The sequence below is a fragment of the Silene latifolia genome, chromosome 8, assembly GCF_048544455.1.
Source record: "Silene latifolia isolate original U9 population chromosome 8, ASM4854445v1, whole genome shotgun sequence".
Classification (NCBI taxonomy): Eukaryota; Viridiplantae; Streptophyta; class Magnoliopsida; order Caryophyllales; family Caryophyllaceae; genus Silene; species Silene latifolia.
Genome location: NC_133533.1, coordinates 2,855,292 through 2,877,953, shown reverse-complemented (window position 1 = coordinate 2,877,953; position 22,662 = coordinate 2,855,292). Strand labels below are relative to the sequence as shown.

At 37.4% G+C, this 22,662-nt stretch overlaps 4 protein-coding genes across 5 annotated transcripts; all 4 read left to right on the top strand.

The window, feature by feature from the left end:
• Positions 1–142: 142 nt before the first annotated feature.
• LOC141597528 (uncharacterized) lies at positions 143–1,634 on the top strand. The gene is made up of 4 exons (XM_074417995.1): positions 143–270; positions 488–1,006; positions 1,115–1,217; positions 1,323–1,634. The coding sequence occupies exons 1-4, from the start codon at positions 143–145 to the stop codon at positions 1,632–1,634; spliced, it is 1,062 nt and encodes a 353-aa protein (XP_074274096.1).
• Positions 1,635–9,339: 7,705 nt separating this feature from the next.
• On the top strand, positions 9,340–14,321 carry LOC141596029 (G-type lectin S-receptor-like serine/threonine-protein kinase At1g11330). The gene is made up of 8 exons (XM_074416028.1): positions 9,340–9,487; positions 10,646–11,857; positions 12,040–12,177; positions 12,282–12,445; positions 12,543–12,753; positions 12,866–13,103; positions 13,550–13,697; positions 13,789–14,321. The coding sequence occupies exons 2-8, from the start codon at positions 10,975–10,977 to the stop codon at positions 14,083–14,085; spliced, it is 2,079 nt and encodes a 692-aa protein (XP_074272129.1). The 5' UTR covers positions 9,340–9,487; positions 10,646–10,974; the 3' UTR covers positions 14,086–14,321.
• Positions 14,322–14,679: 358 nt separating this feature from the next.
• Positions 14,680–18,226, top strand: LOC141596028 (G-type lectin S-receptor-like serine/threonine-protein kinase At1g11300). Of its 2 annotated transcripts, none has more exons than XM_074416027.1 (7): positions 14,680–16,037; positions 16,337–16,444; positions 16,556–16,725; positions 16,959–17,169; positions 17,257–17,494; positions 17,584–17,728; positions 17,817–18,226. In XM_074416027.1, the coding sequence occupies exons 1-7, from the start codon at positions 14,777–14,779 to the stop codon at positions 18,105–18,107; spliced, it is 2,424 nt and encodes an 807-aa protein (XP_074272128.1). In that variant the 5' UTR covers positions 14,680–14,776; the 3' UTR covers positions 18,108–18,226. The 2 variants fall into 2 exon arrangements, with proteins under 2 accessions (XP_074272128.1, XP_074272127.1); XM_074416026.1 differs by having other exon boundaries at positions 16,541–16,725.
• A 384-nt stretch (positions 18,227–18,610) lies between these two features.
• LOC141597527 (G-type lectin S-receptor-like serine/threonine-protein kinase At1g11300) lies at positions 18,611–22,618 on the top strand. The gene is made up of 5 exons (XM_074417993.1): positions 18,611–19,434; positions 20,036–20,529; positions 21,312–21,419; positions 21,582–21,745; positions 22,172–22,618. The coding sequence occupies exons 1-5, from the start codon at positions 18,611–18,613 to the stop codon at positions 22,616–22,618; spliced, it is 2,037 nt and encodes a 678-aa protein (XP_074274094.1).
• Positions 22,619–22,662: the final 44 nt, after the last annotated feature.

Genomic DNA, 22,662 nt, shown 5'->3' with positions numbered 1-22,662 from the left:
TAAGTGTGGTGAAAAAGATTAATTCTCTTTTGGCACAATTTTGGTGGACGGGTTGTAAGTTAGGGAAGAATGTTCACTGGTGTAGTAAAAATTTCCTGAGTCTCCAAAAAAGTGCGGGAGGTCTAGGGATCTGCAATATTGAATGTTTGAATCAGGCATTGTTGGCAAAGCATGGGTGGAGATTAGTTTCGGGAGATACGTCTCTTTTCAGCAGGGTTTTTCGGCAAAAACTGTTTGGGACTCAGGTCATTGCTACTGGGACACTGCCTTGTAAAGGAACCAGTTGCTCGTGGGAAACTCGTAGCATCCTTTATGGTTTTCAAAAGATCAATGATTTTTTGGGTTGGAAGCCTGGTTGCAATTCGAGTTTAAATGTCTGGACCTCAAGGTGGGTGAGGGGAGAGTACCCGAAACATAAGGATAGCTGGCTGGGACACGAGGACGTGCACTTGGCTGACTTATAGGTGAGGCATTTATTGTTATCTAGTGGGCATTGGAATGAACTGTTCATACGGGCTTTGTTCCGAGAGGAACATGCGGAGAGGATTCTGGCGACCCGGGTAAGGGCTTCGAAGCTGATTGATGAGGTTTATTGGCCATTCACTAAGCATGGGGTTTTTACGGTTAAGAGTGGCTATGGATTGATTTTTGAGGAGTATATGACTAGGAAGGGTACTCTAAAGGATAGCACTAGACTTGGTACTCGTGGTAGGGCCTTCTGTCGCAAGCAGTTATGGACTCTTCCGGTCCCTAACACATGGAAAATTCTTATTTGGAGAATTATTACGAACACGCTCTCCGTAGGGAAGGAACTACAACAACGAAATATGGTGACATATGTGTTCTGTGGATTGTGTGGAGATAACCATACCAATTTGGAGACAGTAGAGCACTTGTTTAGGGACTGTGAGCTATCTGCTAGGATCTGGGCGGGGTCTGGCCTAGGTATTAAGGTTGAAGGTGCAAAGTGCTTAAATATGACTGATTGGATTATTGATTGGATTCGGTACCTGAGGAAACAGGAAGGAAGGGTGAAAATGGTTATTCTCTTCATTGCCATTTTCTGGGGTTTATGAATTATTCGTAATAAGGTTAAGTTTGATGGGCTGACTAGGAACCTTCAGGTATTGTCTGGATTTTTGTTTGACTCAATCAGTGAGAGGGTTCGTATCTTATATGATCAGGTGGATGGCAAGGGGTTAATGAAAGGGTCAAGAGTGAGTGTTGGGGATCTGCTTGAGCAGCATAAAACTGAGTAACGAGATGGGCACCCCTTTCATATGATTGGTAAACCGGATCTTTGTTCTGTTATCCGGGTTAAGGTGGATGCTAGTTGGGAACGATCTTTTAAGGCGGTCGTTGGATGGGTGGCTTATGATGAGCTGGGAAGAGAGTGTATGCGCCGACAGGTAAGTACTAAAGCGGAATCAGCTTTACAGGCGGAAGTTCTCGGTATTTGTGATGTCCTTGTTTGGGCGAGCTCCGGAGGTGAAGCCTTCACCTGGACGTCTCATCGGATTGTCTTCAACCTCTCAACGAACTCGCGGGCATGGCGAAGGCAAATATCATTTGGTTACTGGCATCCTGGAGGAGTTGCGTGGTCTTGCAAGTTTATTTCATTGCTTATGTTTTAACTTTATTCCGAGACATCTAAATAGTGTGGCTCATGGTCTGGCTCGGCAGGCCATAAAAATGTAAAACCTTTCTTTACAGCAGTAAAAATAAAAAAAAAAAAAAAAAAAAAAAAAAAAAAAAAAAAAAAAACTACACTTGGATGAAGAAAATTGCACATATGTGTATACGTTTTTAAGTATGGTGTTGAGGATAAACTCCAACCCATATGAGTTTCACATGTAAGGATTTCATTTGGAGAACTAGAAAAGAACATTTTATTCTATAAGGCAAGATGCTATTCCTTTTATTGCCAATTGGTTTTAGAGTAGAGCCATATGAAAAACCTTCTGTAAAATGGACATTTTTATTCCGGGATCCTAAATCTCGAAAACTGTGTATGATACACTCCATTTTGAGCGGTTTGGGAAATTGTAACGGGTCGTGTTTCTATTTTTTCTGATTTTTCTACCACCTGTTTAATAGAAATCAATATAATTGTTGGACTTCAACCATCATCTTAAGGTTTTGTTTGATATGGTTATCTATCATGGTATCACCAAAGGTCACGAGTTCAAATCTCATGGAAGTCTCCAAAGACTCTCGAAGTGAAATTTCAGCAAATGGTATGGTAGAACCTGTGCACTAATTACTATTCGAGGTAATGGACATTCGAGTGAGGGCGTAATAGGAATAAATATAATTGTTGGACCTCAACTATCACCTTAAGGTTTTGGTTGAGATGGTTCATCTATTAATGTCAAGGGTCGCTTCAGGAGTTAATCTAATCAACTTCAGCACCAAATAACAAGTATTATAGAAAGTTAAACGATTATCCGATTATCGTCCGAGACTGGTTTATCGCACTTCGACACCCTCAAATGTCTTTCGTTGTTTCTCAAAATTTGTGAGGTTTCTTTGTTTTACTTGAGAAACCGCCCGTGTCATTTATGGACATTTTTATTCCAGAATCGTGATATACCGAAAATCGTGTATCACCGTTCAGGAGGCGGTACCGGATCACGTTTCTATTTCTCAAGATTTTTCTACCACTTGCCCAAGGTTGCTTCAGGAGTTACCCTATTCAATGTCAGCACCAAATAACAAGTATTAAACAAATTTCAACGATTATCCAATTTTCGTCTCAGACTGGTTTATCGCACACTGACATCGTAAAATGTCGTCCGCGGCTCCTTCAAATTTGTGAGGTTTATTTGTCTAACGTGAGAAACCGTCCGTATGATTTACGGGCATTTTTGTTGCGGGACCCTGATATCCCGAAAACCGTGTATTAATATATATACTCCACTTTGAACCGTTCGGGAGGCGGTACCGGATTGTGTTTATATTTCTCCAGATTTTTCTACCTCTTGTACATGGCCGCTTTAGGAGTTACCTTATCCAATGCCAGCAGCAAATAACAAGTATTAAACAAATTTCAACGATTATTCGATTTTCGTTCGAAAATGATTATCGCACATCGCCAGCCATTGCTACTCAAAATTAATGAGGTTTCTTTTTCTGATTTGAGAAACCGCCCGCGTGAATTACGGACATTTTTGTTTTGGGACCCTGACGAAAACCGTGTATTATACACTCCACTTTGAACCGTTCGGGAGGCAGTACTGGGTCGTGTTTCTATTTCTCCAGATTTTTCTACCACTTGTCCAAGGTCGCTTCAGAAGTTAATCTTATTCAATGTCAGCATCAAATTACAAGTATTAAACAAATTTCAACGATTATCCGATTTTCGTCTAAGACTAGATTATCGCACACCAACAGCCTCAAATGTCGTCCGTTGCTCCTTAAAATTTGTGAGGTTACTTTGTCTAACTTTAGAAGCATATCGTGTGATTTACGAACATTTTTGTTCCAGGACCCTGATATTCCGAAAACCATGTATTATACACTCCACTTTGAGCCGTTCGGAAGGAGGTGCCTAATCGTGGTTCTATTTTTTCAGTTATTTCTACCACTTGTCCAGGGTCCCTTTAGGAGTTACCTTATTCAATGCCAGTACCAAATAACAAGTACTATTAAACAAATTTCAACGATTATCCGATTTTCGTCCAAGACAGTTTTATCGCACATTGACAGCCTCAAATGTTGTCTGTCGCTCCTCCAAATTTGTGAGTCTGCTTTGTCTGAATTGAGAAGTCGCCCGTGTGATTTACGGACATTTTTGTTCCGGGACCCAGAAATCCCGAAAACCGTGTATTATATACATTCCATTTTGAGTCGTTCGTTTCAGGAGTTACCCTATTTAATTTAAGCACCAAATAACAAATATTAAATAAATTCAACCGATTTCCGTCTAAAAATGGTTTATCGCTCACCGGCAGCCTCAAATGTCGTCTATTACTCCGCAATATTTGTGAGGTTGCTTTTCCTGACCTGATAAAGCTTCCGTGTGATTTACGGACTTTTTTGTTCCGGCACCCTCAAATCCCGAAAACAGTGTATTATATACACTCCATTTTGAGTCGTTCGGGAGGCTGTACCGGGTTGGTTTCTATTTCGCCATATTTTTCTATCGGGTGTCGAGGGTCGTTTTAGGAGTTATCATAATCAATTTCAGCACAAAATAACAAGTATTAAACAATTTCAAAGAGTATCCGATTTTCATCAGATACTGGTTTTATCGCACACCGAAAGCCTCAAATGCATCCGTTTCTCCGCATAATTTGTGAAGTTTCTTTGTCTGATGTGAGAAACCCTCCGTGTGATTTACGGACATTTTTGTTACGGGACCTTGAAATCTCGAAAGCCGTGTATTATGTAATTTATACACTCCATTTTGAGCCGTTCCGAAGGCTGTACCGGACCGTGTTTCTATTTCTTCTGATTTTTTTACCACGTGTCCAGGATCGCTTCAGGATTTACTCTATTCAATTTCAGCACCAAATAACAATTAATAAATAAATTTTAATGATTATTTTATCTCTTTTCCTTCTCAGAACAAACTCACTTAATTTATTTACTTGTTGTATAAGGACATCTTTTCCCACCTCTTCATTTAACCTTCAAATCAGACCCATTCATGGCAAAGACCATACCTCTCACCCTCAAATTTTTACATCATTAATCCCCCATTATTACCCAGACCACCTACCACAACCACCTACCTAGGTAGCACGGACACTTCTCTTAATCAGCAGTCCCGTGTGCGACACCGTGTCGGACAACAACACTCCTCGGACACACACCGAAACGTATCGGACGCCTATAAAGCCGTGTCTAACTTTCAACATTTATTTGGGCACGTGTCCGACGCGTGTCCATGGTATTTGGGCCGTATCCGACGCGTGTCCATAACATTTGGACATCATTTGAGGTGAATGATGTTCTTTAGACGGAAAATGAGTTGTTGAAATAGCTTGATTAGAAGATGGGTTTTGATGGGAAGTGAAAATGAGTTATAATTATGGACAAGTTTTACCTTTACATATTTAAATTTAATATCAAATAATTTTATAAAAATAAAATCGAATGTTTATAACTATAAAATATATATTTTTATTAAATTTATATAACGTGTCCCGTGTCCTAAATTTCATGATATACCGTGTCACGTGTCCGTGTCGTGTCCGTGTCCGTTTTGGTGCTATCTAGTCACCTACTATACTCGCCCGCGAGTATACTCGTCGGTCATTGTCTCCCTATCTCTCTTTATACGTTGCACTCCTGCCCATAAGCTCCTCACGCCGTGTGCGCGTCGCCCTCATTCCTTAGATGTAAAGGTGGTGATTTTCGGGTTTCAAAGGAAGTTGTCGTGGTGGTTGCTTGCCTGATGGTGGTTGCTGCTGCCGGTGGATGACGGTGGTCGCTGTTTTATGGTGACGAAGAAGATAAGGGGCGAAGTTGGTGAAGTTTAATGGTGGTTCAATAGGTTTATTGTGAATTGACGCCGCTGGTAGCCAGCCTCAAGGAGTGATCGCAAGAGGAGTGGTGGTCGGAGGGAGCGACAGAGGAGTAATGAACGGAGGGTGAAGAGATGAATTCGGGCTTTTTTGGAATTAGGGTAAAAATTAAGGGGTCTTAATTTTTAAAAACAGAAGCGTGACTCTTGTTCAGGTTGCTCGTCGCCTTATAGTGTTATTGGAAGGTAAGTTGTATATGATGAATTAACTCGGAATTACTGATAGAATGGGGTAATTTAAGCAGGTCACCCCATAGGATGAGTTATAGGATGAGTTATTTATATGAAATAACCCTAACATTTAAAACTCCATAAATCATAAATTTAAAGATACTTTATCAATCCTTTAAAATTCAAACTTTTTATAAATATACTTCGAAAAAAGTAAAGAATATAAATTTCAAGAAATCAAATGTCTACTAATTACATTAACCTAAAAGGATTTTTTCAATATACATTAAAAATCTGAAAGGGAACATTAGAGTCTAAGATATTTTCAAAAATTAAATTAATATGCCACCAAATCAAATCTTATCTTTATTAATACAATAACATTTCAAGCAAATCTGTGCACCCACATCATCATATCAATTTTTTTTTTTTAAAAGTAAATGTGGTCCCTAAAAATCAGGGATTGAACAAAATTTAATTTCATAAAGAGCCCCAAGTTTTTCTCACTTAATTAATTACCCTCTCTCATATTATGAATGAACTAAAGATTACAAATTATAATCCCCCAAATTACAAATTGTAGTACAAATAAATCTCTGAAATTAAAAATTACACTCTAAAATTTACAAAATTTTGAAAACTAATGACATGCTTAAATTTTCATTAAAAATTAAAACAATAATAATAATAAAAAATAATAATAATAATAATAATAAATCTACATTATAATAGATTTTTATGAATCCAAAAATAATGAAATTAGAAATTATAATCCAAAAATTATAAAACTTTGAAAAATGAGGGCTTAGATTTTCATAAAAAAATTAAAACAAAATACTCTAATAATAGCTGAAAAATAATATTATTAAAAAAACAAAAAAAAATGACAGATCTACCTTACAAGTAAAAAACAATAATGATAAGATAATAATAACCATCATATTTTTAAAAACATAACGACAGATCAATTTCGAAAAAATGACAAGTTTAGATTTTAATAAATTTTTTTTTTTTTAAAAATATATAAAATAAAATCGTCAATTGCATGTAATATTCAATGAAATTAATAAATGTTGAAAAAATTGTAAAATCAGTTGTGAATTTTGGGGTTAATATTTAATCAAATAATATACAAAATAGAAAATGAAAATAAGAACTCACCCTTCATTCAATAAGCCTTTATGGATGAAGGTGTAAAGTTAAAGAAGAAGAAATATTTGGACTAAATTTTATAAAGAAATATTTACATGCATAGTTTGAAGTCAGGTTCAAGAGGGTTGCACCAAGCCATCAACCGTCGTTGTCTGTAAGGATGGTAATTAGTGATGATATTAGATTTAACGGGATGTAGGGGCGTTGATCAACAGCAGAGATATGGGTGTGAATAAGATGGATTAAATTGATTTAAGAAGATAATCATTAAGAAGAAGGTGAGTGAGTATACTGGATGTATAAAAGAAAGTAAAAAAAGGAGCCAAGAGGCGGACTAGACAAATATTTAGGGTATGACATTTTAGGATTTTAATGGGTTTATGTAAACGGATGGGTTGGGATGGGCTGCTTAACATTCCAATTTGGTTTTCAAGCAAAGATACGGCCCAAAAACTTATTGACCTATTCATAGACTCATTTCATTTTTTGTTATCTCACTACTTCATTCGAGACAATAATTTACGTTTACTTTATTAATAAAGAAAATCTAAACTATTCACGGGAGAAAGAAATATGTTAGCAATTACGTACTCCCTCTGTCTTTTTTTCCCTTCTTATTTCTTAAGACACAGATTCATATTTAAGACGGATAGATTCGTCTTACTCTTAAGACGGGTCATATATAAATAAGAAAAAAGCATAATGTATAGGAAAAAAAAGCAATAAATTTGTTTTATAAGTACAAGTGGATGATACTTGAACGTTTTTAATGTGAAGACTGATATATCCGTCTTGAGGGAAACTAATTGATTTCTTAAAGAGTTAGTCTCCCATAAGACAGAGATATCCCTCTTAACATTAAAACATGTCAAATATCATCTTATTTGAGCATATAAGACAAATCTATTTTCTTTTCCTATATATTATGCTTCTTTGTCTTATTCACATTATTTGACCCGTCTTATACTCAAGACAGAGATATATTGTTTTAAATAATAATTTGTGTTTCTTAAATTATCTAAGCAGGAAAACATTATACATTATAAAGTGTAGCATTCTGATAATAATTTTTCGTTTGTTTTGTATTTTATATGATATACTTTTGTTAGATATATTTCAAATATAAAATCTACAGTTGTATGCATTAGGTTATTCATTTAGACATTCTTAATTGTCATGTAATTTATAAACAAAACTTTTAAATATAACATGATAAGTACAAAACTCCAAAAGAAATTTACATTTACATATAACAATGTTACTAGTGTTCAAGCCGGCGTTGCGTTGTCGGTCGTTTCACTACATAGGCTTTTGAGAATCAACATGACATAATAGTTAAACACTCTCATGTACACACATCTTATCTATATTAATACAAAAGACAATACTCAATCCCCGGCCCGCGCCACGTCATTAATGCAGTTTTTTGTTTTGTTTTGGAAATTCATGTTATGGTGGGACCCGTGAGTGTGCAATAAATGTATTTATTTCTTCAGATTTCCGTCTTTTCAAACATGGGATAAATTCCGTCTTACAACAAATTCTATGAAATAATATTAAAAAATTCTATGAATTAATATTATGAAATAATTTTATACATTCCGTGTAAATACAATTAATAACATATACGCAGAATGAATTACAAATGTGAGTAAAGGAAATTGAATTACATAATTTTTTAAACAAAATTACATAATAATAAAATTACATAATTTCAAGAAGGAATAACATTTATATACGGGATCAAACATAAAACTCAAATGAATTACATACATATGTTAAAGTTGATTATATTAGATTATATTTCTTTTATCCGGATGTAAAGTTTTTTATGTATGCAATTTTTATTTACAAGAGTAAATTACGTTATTTCCTTATAAACCCGTGTATGTGAACACGCGTTTGTAACAAATTTAAACATAAATTATGTAGATCGTAGATTTAGACCAACTAGATAAGTATAATAGAAATGCAAAAACAAATATACATCCAAAAACATTAATACTGACCAAAATACATACCCGTGTAATTTTGCACGGGTTTAAAACTAGTATATATATCAAATTAAGTGCAATAAGAGTAAACTCACTAAAATAAATTGTATACTACAGTAATATATTTTTAGATAAAGCAGCAAAAATAAGAATTTCGAGTATTTATAACGTTTTAGATTATTTATACTTTTTAACCACCTTACATATGATGGTAGTGATTAGTAACTTAAATTACGAAAATACGCCTCTAATTACGAACTTATTTATATTGTCACGACATTAAACTTTTAATCACGCTTATTTAAAAGCTAATGTATCCACTGGTAACGCATATTATTATGATTCGTGATTTTTTTTTTTTGTTTGCACGGGTTTAACCAGTAAGATGTAGTAGAAGCTAATAAGCAATTACTGACCCAGGCACCCGGCAGTGGCCTAACCCGACCTCTTAAAGCTACTGTATTATTGAGCTGATAAATCCAGGACTAGTACGACTAGACCCACTTAAACTCGATACATAACCAACCCGAGTGATCCGATTGCCATACCAGGCTCGACTCCAAACAGCACCCCTATTCCAGCACCTCCGCCCCAACCAGTCTTGATCAAGTTTCTTCGTTCTTCATCATTCATCTACAAGGTAAGACCCCATTTCAACCCATGCTTAATGCTTTTTAATTAATCATAAATTGATTTGAATGCCTTGATATTATTGGGTTTTCATACTTGTTAAAATCATGGAGTGAATGTTATAAATCATCCATTTTTTTTGGCAAATCACCATTTTCATGCTTGTTACTCCCTCCGATTCTTTGGAATTGTCGCTTTTCGAATTTCGGAAGGGCGATTTTGAACAAATGGGGCAATTCTTAAGAATCGGAGCGAATGCTACAAGCCTAGAAATGACATAATTAAGGTTAAACTACCATTTTCATACTTGTTAGTTGTTACTCCTTTAAATTATTCGGAATTGCCCCTTTTCAAATTTTGTATCGGGGATTTTGAATCGGATGTAATAATAAACAAGTAAAACCTTGCATTTTTTTAGCAAATGGATGTAGAAATGACATAATTAAGCTTAAACCACTCCCTACGATTCTTTAGAATTGTCCCTTTTCAAATTTTGTAAGGGGGGTTTCGAACAAATGGGGCAATTCATAAGAATCGGAGGGAATAATAGAAAAGTGAATGCTAGAAACAATGCATTTTTGTGTGGCAAATGGAGTTACAAATGACATAACTAAGCTTAAACTACCATATTGACACTTATAAGTTGTAACTCCCTCAGGTTCTAGAAACAAAATTTTTGCAAAGAAGAAAATTAAAGTTTCAAAGTTGACAAAATCATATTTTGTAGTTTGTACAACTAGTCAATTATAGGAGGAATGTAACAAACAAGTGAATGCTAGAAACATTTATTTTGCAAAGAAGAAAATAATAGTTTCAATGTTGCCCAAGTCATAGTTTGTAGTTTTGTAGAGTAGTAGTCAATTATAGGACTTGAATTGATTGGTAACAAATGAAAAGTTTAGTATAAAAGTCTTAGTCTGAACAAACCAAATGCCAAGGCACAATTTGAGCCACTAATCCACCATAGACTATTATTCATATGGAATTTAGTTAAGAAAAGATTGAATCTTTTAGTAGCATTTAAAGAGATAATTTGATGGTATTTAGTAATTTACATTTTACAAGAATGAATTAATTGGCCATTTTTTCTTCAAAAGAGAGAAAGCCCGAGTAAATGTAATGGAATTTTTGTACATTCATGTCATTTTACTATGTTTGTTATGGTTAGGGGTTGTTTCAGCTCAAGTAAACCTTGACCCAAGCCAATCCCTGACGGATTCCGACACGTTAGTGTCAAGTAATGCAGTATTCAAGCTCGGGTTTTTCAGTCCGGGTAATTCGACACATCGCTATGTTGGAGTTTGGTACACTCAAGGTGATTCTAATGGGAAACAGGAAGTTGTGTGGGTAGCTAATAGGGATAATCCGGTGACTGACTCTTCCGGTGTGTTCAAGATTTCGGAGGATGGAAATCTTCGAGTCTTGAATGGGGAAAACAAGAGCTTTTGGTCATCAAATGTATCGGCTTCTGATTCTAGAAACTTGGTTGTTCATTTTATGGATACTGGCAACCTTTTGCTATCAGATGGTGGTGGAAATATGATTTGGCAGAGTTTTGACCATCCTACTGATGTGTTTTTGCCGAAGATGGCGTTCATAATTAATGGTACAGTAAAGGAGAAACAAGCGTTGTTTCGGTCTTGGAAGAGCCCTGTAGACCCGTCTGGTGGAAAGTTCACGGTTGGTATTGATACTCGCAATCCACCTCAGGTTTTTCTATGGGATGATGATCGCCCCTATTGGAGAAATGGACCATGGAATGGTAATCTATTTGTTGGTGTCGAATCAGTTCTTAGTATTACAACAGACAAGATAGGAGAAGTATACTTCGTGTTTACCCTCGCAAACCAATCAGCACAATTGCTACAATTTATTCACTTTGTGGTGAATTATAATGGAAGTTTGGTCCAAAGACTCTGGGACAAGAGCAGCGGAAAATGGGAAACAGTATGGTACTCACAACAAAGTGAGTGCGACTTTTATGGCAAATGTGGACCATTTGGGAGTTGTAAGGCGACAAATTCACCTATATGTAGTTGCTTGAGAGGGTTTGTGCCCAAAAATAGTACCGAGTGGAACAAAGGAAACTGGACTGGTGGGTGTGTTCGGAAAACATTGCTACAGTGTGACACTGTAGGAGTTAAAGCAGATGGGGTTTTAAAAATGGAGAATGTGAAAGTACCAGATAACGCACAGTGGGTATCGGTAGCCAGTGAGGATGAATGTAGCAGTCAGTGTACAGGGGATTGTTCCTGTGTAGCTTTTGGCTATTATCCGAGCATTGGCTGTATGACTTGGAATGGTAGCCTAATTGACATTGAAGAATATTCTGATAATAGAGGGCTTGATCTTTCCATTCGATTGGCTTCTTCAGACCTAGGTAAATTACTTAACAATTCTCGACAATTTCTTGCTGGCAGGTAAAGCTGTGTACATCCGCCTCCATAAGCTCACCATCCGTGAGAGCTTTTGAGGCACTGAGACATACATACAGTACTGGATGTGCGTATGATATATTGAATAATATGATCATGGAGTAACGAACCTTTCTTGACTTTGCAGGTGCTTCTACCCAACAACAAAAACACCACTCATCTCTTTCATGGAGATCGGGAAGATGGATCGTAATTGCTGTTGTGCTAGTTTTAGTTAGCATTACAGTTGTTTTATTTAGAATCAAATGGTTGCGCCGAAAATATGGTGAAAACTCCTTTTCTTTCATTACTTGACCACTTGTATTTCTGTGTTAGTTTGCAGCATTGCCATATAGGTGTATTTAACAGAACTCTGTGTTGATATTGAAGGGACGAGAATTAAACAGCAGGCTAAGATCATGCTCAAAGGAGACAAAACCGACATTCAAATTGGCGATTTACCTATGTTTGAACTGGAAAAATTGGTAACCGCAACAAATGACTTCCATGAAAGCAACAAGCTCGGACGAGGTGGTTTTGGTACTGTATATAAGGTAATAGCTAACTCACCACTGCACCACAATAAGCATGCTTAATTGGTACTGTATATTTAGCATCAGCAGAAACTGAAGATGTGGCGTTTGTTTGAAGGGTAAATTGGAAGACGGAGAGGAAGTGGCAGTAAAAAGGCTCTCCAAACTATCTGGCCAAGGCCTTGAAGAGTTTATGACTGAAGTGTTAGTGATCTCAAAACTCCAGCACCGAAATCTTGTCCGGCTGTTGGGGTGTTGTGTTGAAGGAGAAGAAAAGCTGTTAGTGTACGAGTATATGCCTAACAAGAGCTTGGATGCGCTTCTCTTTGGTATGTTCTTATGTGTCTTTAGTCTTGCAGCACTAGTATTGTAGGCTAAGAAAGAATGCATCTTGATACAATGAGCTAACATTGCTGTATGCTTTCGGTGGGTAATATCCAGATCGACTTTATCAAGAGCTTCTAGGGTGGAAGACGCGATTCAATATCATCCAAGGGATAAGTCGAGGACTTCTTTATCTTCATAGGGATTCTAGATTAAAAATCATACACAGAGACCTTAAAGCTAGCAATATTTTGTTGGATGATAAACTCAATCCAAAGATATCTGATTTCGGAATGGCAAAGATTTTTGGAGGCAGCGAGGATCAAGCTGATACCAATAGGGTTGTTGGCACCTAGTATGTACCCCTGCTTTTACATTTTAAATAATTGTGTTACACTAGTGCCTTAAAAATTTTCTATAAATGGTGAGGTAAGAGCAGTCTAATGTACGCAGCCTTACTCTTTTGTTTCGAACACAAAAAGGCTATTTTTCAGACCACCATCTAAACTGCATGAACAGTCTGTGTTTCTTAGTATAAGAGGCAATTAGGCAAATACAGTTTAACGAGTCAATTCTTTATTTAATCCCGTCATATTCGAAAACTAAAAATAGTGAGTCTTTAGCTATGCTGAATATGCCAGTCCTGCCCTTGGGTTCCACACCTGTCAGCATTAACACTGCCTTTATGGCTCCTTTTTGAGTTTTTTCCGCATGCAAAAAAATTGCAAAGCTTTGTTTGAGTATGCAGTTTCCAGATAATGAACTTAACTCTGCGAATTGCCGTGTTGTTTGATATTGCAGTGGTTATATGTCTCCAGAGTATGCAATGGAAGGACGATTTTCTGAGAAATCGGATATTTACAGCTTTGGGGTGCTGCTACTGGAGATCGTAAGTGGCAGAAGGAACAATAGCTTTAGGAATCAAGAGAGTTTAAGCCTCTTAGGACATGTAAGTAACATCCTACAAACACAAAATTAACAATCTTTCTTTCTTTATTACAAGTTTTTTCTGTACTATTCCTAAAATTACTGTATTACAGGCATGGAAATTATGGAACGAGGACGACATACTGTCCCTAATTGATCCGTTTGTTTTGGAATCGGGTTTTCAAGCTGAGATATTGAGGTGCATTCAAGTAGCTCTCTTGTGTGTGCAAGAATTACCCGAAGACAGACCGAACATTTCTATGGTTATCTCAATGATTGATAGTGACATTTCCGTTCTCCCACACCCTACGCAACCTGGTTTCATTCAGAGGAGATACACTCAAAATCAAAGTGAAAATGGGACTTCCTCGGTTAATCGTGTATCGCTCAGCTATTTAATCGGTCGGTAAGAGTCATATTTTGGTTCTGAAAATTGTATGGAGTTTCTTTGTTCAAATTAGTCACATTCTTGATTGAAGAATATAGTTTTTTTAGGGGTTGAATCTTCTGATTTCTGAGCTCCATAGTCGAGAAGAGAGATCAAAAGTCAAAACTTATTTGCTGTCTTTATTTGATTATTTCATTGATAAATTGTACTAATATTCTGATTAATAAATAATAACTACAGTTGATGAAGAAAATTGCACATCTGTGTGTTGGTTTTATTCTGATTAATAAATAATAGTGACATTTTTTTTAAAAAAAAAATATTTTCCGTGGGGTTGCCTCGCTAGCCCCCTCGTTCCGTCATGATATCACCCATTACATCAGAGTCCTATGAAGGATTTTAAAAGTCTTTGGTTCATATTACTACATTAGAAAAGAAATATAAAAGGTCATACTCAATGCTGTTATGCTGTCATAATTTCTCACTGCATTAAACAAATTACTTCACATGAAACAGGTTGATACATATTTATTAGACATGTTAGAAGATTGCTTGAGTTAAGGTTTCGTGTAGACGTCTAAATGCGTTAAACTAAGCTAGCTGACATATACACGACTGTACGAGGAGTCAAGATTCCATGTTCCTTGTTTTTAAATTGCCAAGGATATAATGTATTGTAATGCATACAACTGACTAATGCTTCACCAATCAACATGTACATTCTTCCTGTAATCATCTTGTATTTGTATGTGTATTTGGGTTTTGTGGTAGGAACAACCAATATCACGACGACTCAATTTCTAACCGATCCTGAATCACTAACTTCTAATGATTCTACCTTCAGAATCGGGTTTTTTAGCCCTTTTGAGTCGACCAGTCGCTATGTCGGGATTTGGTATAACATTGATCCACAGTCTAGTACGTTAGAAGTCATATGGGTAGCTAATAGAGATAATCCATTAAATGATTCTTCTGGTATGCTTAAGATCTCTGAAAATGGAGACCTTCAAGTTATAGATGGAAAAAACACGACTTTTTGGTCGTCAAATACTACTGCTACTGGTACTGTGGTTGCTCAACTCTTGGATACAGGGAATCTTGTTTTGATCTCAAATCCCAGTGGACTGATGATATGGCAGAGTTTCGAGCACCCGACAGACTCATGGCTGCCATCGGTGAAGTTCACAGTAAATCAGGAAACAAAAGAAAACCCGATGCTTCGCTCATGGAAAAGTGATTCAGATCCATCAAGTGGATCCTTCAGGTTCGGAATCGTTCCTCGGACCCTCCCTGAATTTTTCACTTTGAAAGGTGATAAACCGTACTGGAGGTCAGGGCCGTGGAATGGGTATCTTTATATTGGAATACCCAATATGAATTCTGAGGTTTCCACTGGATTTAACATCATAGATGATCATGAGGGCTCACTGTATGTAGCCTATTCGGTATTAAACCGGTCCATATTGGAGCGGTATATGATGAATTATGACGGTCTGGTGCTTCAAAAGGACTGGGATTTTGCAGCAAAGAGGTGGGTAGTTAAGTGGCAATCTATAGGATCCGAGTGTGATGTTTATGGAAATTGTGGCGCATTTGGAATTTGTAATCCAACAGGTTCGCCGATCTGTAATTGCTTGACTGGGTTTCGGCCTAGAAAGGTTGACGAATGGAGGCAAGGGAATTGGAGCAGCGGGTGTGCTCGAACTGCTGAGTTGCATTGTGACAGTACAGAAAAGAAAGAAGATGTGTTTTTAAGGTTAGAGCATATGAAGGTTCCTGATTATTCCGAGTGGATATCAGCAAATGATCACGGTGATTGTGGAAACAAATGCTTGGGAGATTGTTCATGTTTAGCTTATGCATATTATTCAGGTATTGGTTGCATGATTTGGAACCGAACCCTGATTGACATTCAACAATTCTCTGGTGACGGAACTGATCTTTTCATTCGTTTGGCTCATTCGGCCTTATCAGGTAAGGCTACTTCAGAACTCTTAATTTTTTTATATTGCAGTTGCTGTGTTCTGGTAGAACTGACTCAATCTGAAAAGCATGACACGAGACCCGAATTTTACCTAGACAGAACAAGCTGAATGCGACCAACCTGAACCGGATTCCAGTGCATAATATACTCGATTTGGCCAAATGACCCGTTTGCCAGGTCTAACCTGAATGTGATTCTTTTTAGACCTTGATTCTGTCAGATGAATCTCTGATTATCTGTATTATTGATCACGAGTTATGTTTGTTTTTCTTTGGTTGCTTGTGATCAGAACAAAGCAGCAAATGGAGAGTCATTGTAGGAGTATTGGTTATCACGAGTTCAGCTGTGTTTGTTGCTCTCATGTACTTCATCTGCAGACGGATGAAGCAACGACGTGGTGACTATTCTCTTTTAACCCTCCACCCATATTCGTAAGATCAGTAATCTGCGAGCTACGTATAATTTTTATACTGCAATTTATCGCTTGTGCCAGGGTTAAAATCTACAGCAAAAGAAAAACCAAACATTTGGCATGATAATATGAAGATTGCTGCTGGAGGGAGGAACGGCGAGTTTGGAGACTTGCCCCTTTTTAACCTTGAAAAGTTATTAACTGCAACAAACGACTTTTCCGAAGGTAACAAGCTTGGACAGGGTGGCTTTGGCCCTGTGTATAAGGTAATGCTTATAACATGAACCATAATTACTGGTAACAACTGCTCCTGTAAATATTGGTCTGAAATCTCGGTCAGAACATTGCATCAAGACAGCTATTATGAATGTTTTGACGGCTATCTATGACAGTATATCGCGCTGTATCGGCTGTATTTATCCGAAGACCAACGAAATCAAGCTGTGTCGTGTCAACCAATTCCGAGATAAAGCCTAAAAATTGAAATGTCTTTTGACAGGGAGAACTGGAAGATGGACAACAAATAGCTGTAAAACGACTTTCAAAGGCGTCCGGACAAGGCATAGAGGAATTCATGAATGAAGTAGTTGTGATATCAAAACTTCAGCACAAAAATCTTGTCAAGCTGTTAGGTTGCTGTGTCGACGGAGAGGAAAAATTATTAGTATACGAGTACATGCCGAATAAGAGCTTGGACTCATTTCTCTTTGGTGAGAATATTAATTCGCGTATTTTTGGTCTATTTTCAGTATATCTTGAATCTATGGAGTTGTGTTACGTTTTACACTGATGCGCAGATTCACGTCACAAGGAACAGTTGGACTGGGAGAAGCGTCTCAACATTATCAAAGGGATATGCCGAGGCCTTTTGTACCTTCATAGAGATTCTAGATTGCGGATTATTCACAGAGATCTCAAAGCAAGCAACATTTTGCTAGATGAAGGACTTGATCCAAAGATATCAGATTTCGGAATGGCAAGAATTTTTGATCCCAAACAAGATCAAGCGAGAACCTTAAGGATCGCTAGCACCTAGTATGTACACTCAAAATACTTACTTTGGCATTGATGATATTTCTTGTGATTCTTCGACTTCTGTTAACAGAGCTAATGCTCGCATGCAGCGGGTATATGTCTCCGGAGTATGCAATGGAAGGCCGATTCTCAGAAAAATCAGACGTGTACAGCTTGGGAGTCTTGCTTCTGGAGATTGTTAGTGGCAAAAAAAATCACTTTCTGTATGATGAGACTTTGAACCTCTTAGCATATGTATGTCAGATTGTCATTCTGTGACATTAAATTGTTTACCTTGCCATCATTTTCGTGTCTGACTACCCCTGCTTCGTGACATTTACAGGCATGGAAACTGTGGAACGAGAATGAAATGCTTTTGTTCATCGACCAAAAGATTTCAGATCCGTCCTGTCAAGAGGAAATTCTAAGGTGCATACAATTGGGGTTACTATGTGTGCAGGAGTTGCCTCATGATCGGCCAAACGTTTCAACGTTGCTTTACCTGCTTGATAATAATGCTATGGTTGTTCCTGATCCGAAACAGCCTGGCTTTACTCAAACCAAACCTTGTTCCGAAGATGGTCAAGAATGTTCTGTAAACGATCTTACTGTCACTGCTGTAAGTAGTCGATAGCAAGTTCGCATATATATCTTCAAATTGACTGAATGGTCGGTCATATGTTATGCTAGGAACCAATTATGATCTGAATACTTGAATATTTTGATAATTAAACGTCGAGATTTATGCCAAAACTGTCATAATCTGCTTCAGACGTAGTTATTTTACGAAGACTTATTCTATTACCTAACCAGACGTGACATGAGCAGTGGCGTAACCAGGAAATTTGAGGAGCGAGGTCATAACTCGTATGGTAAAACTCAAGAATCATTAAAAAGAAATAATGGAATCTTACGTAGAAAAATCACGAAAAATTTACACAACCGCGACATGATCATATCGTCTGCAAGAAAACAACATAATGATTTTAAAAAATACAAATTGTTTTTGAAATATTCAATATTTTTCAAAGTAAACGAGGGAAGCTTTCAAACAAGAATACTTAAGAACAAGTTTGATTATTATATCATTGTTTACCAAGTATAGATTTCAATGTTGGCCATGATCATAATAAGCAAATGACTCTTGGAGTCTTGGCTCATGTAATTGGATTTCCCAACTTTCCGATGAATCTAAAAACCGGAATTTACACATTTCTGTTAATTTCTTTGTTTGATTTCTCGTCTGCAGCCGATTCTATTACCATCCCTCAGCTTATAAGAGACCCTGAAACATTAATCTCGAGTAATGGGAATTTCGAGCTTGGGTTCTTTAGTCCAAGTACTTCGATGAATCGATATCTTGGCATATGGTTTAATAAAAGGGAGAATTCTGAAAGTTCTTTGGAGGTTATATGGGTAGCCAACAGAGATAATCCAATACTAGGCTCATCGTCTATGTTCAAACTTTCAGAAGACGGGAATATTCAAGTAACAGATGAAAAAAACAACATTTTCTGGTCATCAAATGTGTCATATAGGGGACAAGGTTCAGTAGCTAAGCTTCTAGATACCGGTAACCTTGTTTTGCGTCCGAATGGTAGTAATTCTATCATTTGGCAGAGTTTCGATCACCCAACAGATTCAATGTTGCCTGGAGCGAAGATAACGTTACAGAAAAGTTTGAACGACACAGAAACGAAGATTCTTTCTTGGAAAAGTAGTACAGATCCATCAAGTGGTCAGTTTCGTATTGTTAGTCTACCTCAAGATCTACCGGAATTCTTCATCGTAGAAGGCGATAGACCCTGCTGGCGTTCAGGACCTTGGAACGGGTATTTGTTTCTTGGAGTGCCTCAGGTTCATTCTGATGTCTCTTCAGGGTTTAATGTTGATAACCACAATGATACGCTCGATTTATCATATGATGTTGCAAAATATGATAATGCACCTCTTCTGGAAAGGTATTTTCTCGACGGTTTACAGTTATTTATGTTTTATCGATTATTGTACACTACAAGAATTCCTGTTTCGGGTGACTTTAATTGGCGATTGCAAACAGAAACAGTCGCCAAATTAAAATTGGTGACTGAAAATGGTCGCCCAAACCCAGTCGCAGGCATTAGTCGCCAAATGGAATTCGGGCGACTGATTTCAGTCGCCAAGTTTGGCGACTGACTAAACATGTATGAGGTGATCTCTTATGAGTCTCTTCTGGAAAGGTATTTGCTCGACGGTTTACAGTTATTTATGTTTATCAATTATTGTATACTACAAGAATTCCTGTTTCGGGCGACTGCAAACAGTCGCCAAATCAAAATTGACTACTGAAAATGGTCGCACAAACCGAGTCGCAGGCATTAGTTGCCAATTAAAAAATTGGCGACTGACTAAACATGTATGAGGTGATCTCTTATGAGTCTCTCACGTAAGTCCTGTATGAGACGATCTCACTATATAATATATAGTGAGACTGCCCTTATAAAGTTATTGTGATAAATATGTTATAGACGATAATGTTGTTTGAGACGGTTTCACAGGAGTTTTTTCGTATGCAAATCTCAGGTTCTTTCTGACATATGACGGGGTTTTGACACGAAAGTTTTGGCACGACAATAAATGGGGAATCAGCTGGCAGTCTTTACAATCTGAGTGTGATGTGTATGGCAAATGTGGCAAATTTGCAGTCTGTAATCCTAAGAATAAACCGATCTGTGAATGTTTGAAAGGATTTAACCCAGAAAATATCAACGAATGGAAGAAAGGAAATTGGACTAACGGGTGTGTTAGGAAAACGGAGCTGCAATGCCGCGCTCCAGGAAGCAAAGAAGACAAGTTTCTGCAAATGAAGAATATCAAAGTACCGGATTATGCTAATTGGATTTTTGCAGATCAAAATAATTGTATGCGAAATTGTTTGGCAAATTGTTCGTGTTTAGCTTATTCATATTATTCCGGCATTGGATGTATGTTTTGGACTGCAAATTTGATTGATCTACAACAGTTCTCTGCTGATGGTGCTGATCTTTTCGTTCGTCTGGTGCATTCAGAAGTACCAGGTCAGTTAATTTAAAGTTCAGGATATTCTCTCGTATAACCCCTCAATTTTTTCATTTTCTTGCAAAAAAAAAAACTTAAACCGTTAATAACTCTTGGCTACAAGTTCAAAATACGATAAACTTTTTTTTTTTTTTTTTTCAAATTGACTGTCTTTTTTTTTTTGGTGACGAGGAGGTTGGATCCTCCCCGGATACAGGACCCCACCCTGCTAGGCGCCTGTACCATGTGAGTTCATTTCCGCGGGGATTATTCCCTCTCCGGCGTCAGTCTCGGGAAAGTGTTCATCTAGGGAATCGAACCCAGGACCTCGCAATTCCTCCTTAGGAGGCTTTGAGGTCACCCTGGAATTCCACTAGACTCACACATCTTGGGTAAATTGACTGTCTTTAAAAGGTCTTCAGTTTGAAAAAGAATTCACCGAGTTAGTCCGAAATTATGGTCGGTCAAAGTTTATTCGTTAAAAACCTTTGACCTGCCATTACTACCGGCTACAAGTTCAAAACTCGGTGAATTTTATTTTTTCCAAATTCAAGGCCTTGACGAAATAATTGGTTTAAAAAAAATTACCGTTTTCTGAACTCGATAATTATTGTCGGTCAAAGTTTAGAAAACGAAAAAGTTCAGGGCACACGAGAGAATATCCCGACCCAAACTAATCAGAACCAAACCCGAAAAACCAATATGACTGGATCAGAACTAATCAGAACCAAACCCCGAATAACCAATATGACTGGTCTGCAGTTAGCTCATGTACTGCATACTTTTCTCCTCTACTGTGCAGATGAAGATCGCAATCGAAAAATAATTCTAGCAGCCATACTTATTTTGAGTGCATTGGTGTCGGTTATCTCAACGTTCTACCTGTGGACGTGGATGCGTAGCAGAAATGGTAACATTGTCTATTCTTATTAGTTAATACCAGTATTGCAGGTATTGCAGAATGCAGAGTCTATAAGATGTGTTCCGCTTAGAGCGAATCATATACGGTCCAGTCTGCTACGCCCTGTCTTCTAGTTACGCAATGTTTACTCACTGTTTATTGATTTGGCAGGAAAGAGAACGACACCGATATCTAAAGAGGAACATTGGCATAAGATTTTTGGTGACACAGGTACTGATTTGCGATTTTTTGATTTCACAAAGTTGGTCGAAGCAACAGACAACTTTTCGGACATCAATAAACTTGGCGAAGGGGGTTTTGGTCCCGTGTATAAGGTATTCCATCCATCTGACACTACAAGAATTCCTGTTTCGGGCGACTTAAAATGGCGACTGATTAAAATAGTCGCCAAATTGGCAACCCTGTTTGGGCGACCATTTTCAGTCGCCAATCTTGATTTGGCGAAGGTTTTCAGTCGCTTCCATCCATCCCGACACTACAAGAATTCCTGTTTTGGGCAACTTAAAATGACGACTGATGAAAATAGTCGCCAAATTGGTGACTGTGTTTGGGCGACCATTTTCAGTCGCCAATCTTGATTTGGCGACTGTTTTCAGCCGCCAATTGTAGTAGCCCGAAACAAGAATTCTTGTAGTGCGATTTTACTGTCTCCTTTAACCAAAGGCTAGATTTAAGAAATAATGCCTATATAATAAATACCCATTGATTTAGTTAAAACTATGTGTCACTATCGTCTCTAGGGAAAATGGGAAGACGGAGAAGATATTGCAGTAAAGAGGCTTTCAAATATGACTGGACAAGGGGCCGACGAGTTTATGAATGAAGTAATGGTGATCTCGAAACTTCAGCACAAAAATCTTGTAAGATTGTTGGGATGTTGCGTCGAAGGAGACGAAAAACTATTGGTGTATGAACTTTTGCCAAATAGAAGTTTGGATGCATACATAGATCCAAAGCAAGAGAAAGTGTTGGATTGGCCAACACGATTTAGCATCATCCAAGGAATATGTCGAGGTCTTCTTTATCTTCATAGGGATTCTCGATTGAAGATTATTCACCGAGATCTGAAGCCAAGCAACATTTTGTTAGATGAAGAACTCAATCCAAAGATTTCAGATTTTGGGATGGCAAGGATCTTTGGTAGCAAACAAGATCAAGCTAGCACACTACGAGTTGTCGGAACCTAGTAACTACTTGATCACCACTTCACCCTTATTTTGTTTTAAACATT

Bases quoted from the DNA above. Each gene is read 5' to 3' on its own strand.
- LOC141597528 (XM_074417995.1), top strand. From the start codon at position 143: ATGTTTGAATCAGGCATTGTTGGCAAAGCATGGGTGGAGATTAGTTTC. The intron at 271-487 runs GTAAAGGAACCA...ATTGTTATCTAG, and splicing joins TGCTACTGGGACACTGCCTT to TGGGCATTGGAATGAACTGT. The intron at 1,218-1,322 runs GTGAGTGTTGGG...ATCCGGGTTAAG, and splicing joins GGTTAATGAAAGGGTCAAGA to GTGGATGCTAGTTGGGAACG.
- LOC141596029 (XM_074416028.1), top strand. From the start codon at position 10,975: ATGGATACTGGCAACCTTTTGCTATCAGATGGTGGTGGAAATATGATT. The intron at 12,178-12,281 runs GTGAAAACTCCT...TTGATATTGAAG, and splicing joins ATGGTTGCGCCGAAAATATG to GGACGAGAATTAAACAGCAG. The intron at 13,698-13,788 runs GTAAGTAACATC...ACTGTATTACAG, and splicing joins GTTTAAGCCTCTTAGGACAT to GCATGGAAATTATGGAACGA.
- LOC141596028 (XM_074416026.1), top strand. From the start codon at position 14,777: ATGTACATTCTTCCTGTAATCATCTTGTATTTGTATGTGTATTTGGGT. The intron at 16,726-16,958 runs GTAATGCTTATA...GTCTTTTGACAG, and splicing joins GCTTTGGCCCTGTGTATAAG to GGAGAACTGGAAGATGGACA. The intron at 17,729-17,816 runs GTATGTCAGATT...TGACATTTACAG, and splicing joins CTTTGAACCTCTTAGCATAT to GCATGGAAACTGTGGAACGA.
- LOC141597527 (XM_074417993.1), top strand. From the start codon at position 18,611: ATGACTCTTGGAGTCTTGGCTCATGTAATTGGATTTCCCAACTTTCCG. The intron at 20,530-21,311 runs GTCAGTTAATTT...TCTACTGTGCAG, and splicing joins GGTGCATTCAGAAGTACCAG to ATGAAGATCGCAATCGAAAA. The intron at 21,746-22,171 runs GTATTCCATCCA...TATCGTCTCTAG, and splicing joins GTTTTGGTCCCGTGTATAAG to GGAAAATGGGAAGACGGAGA.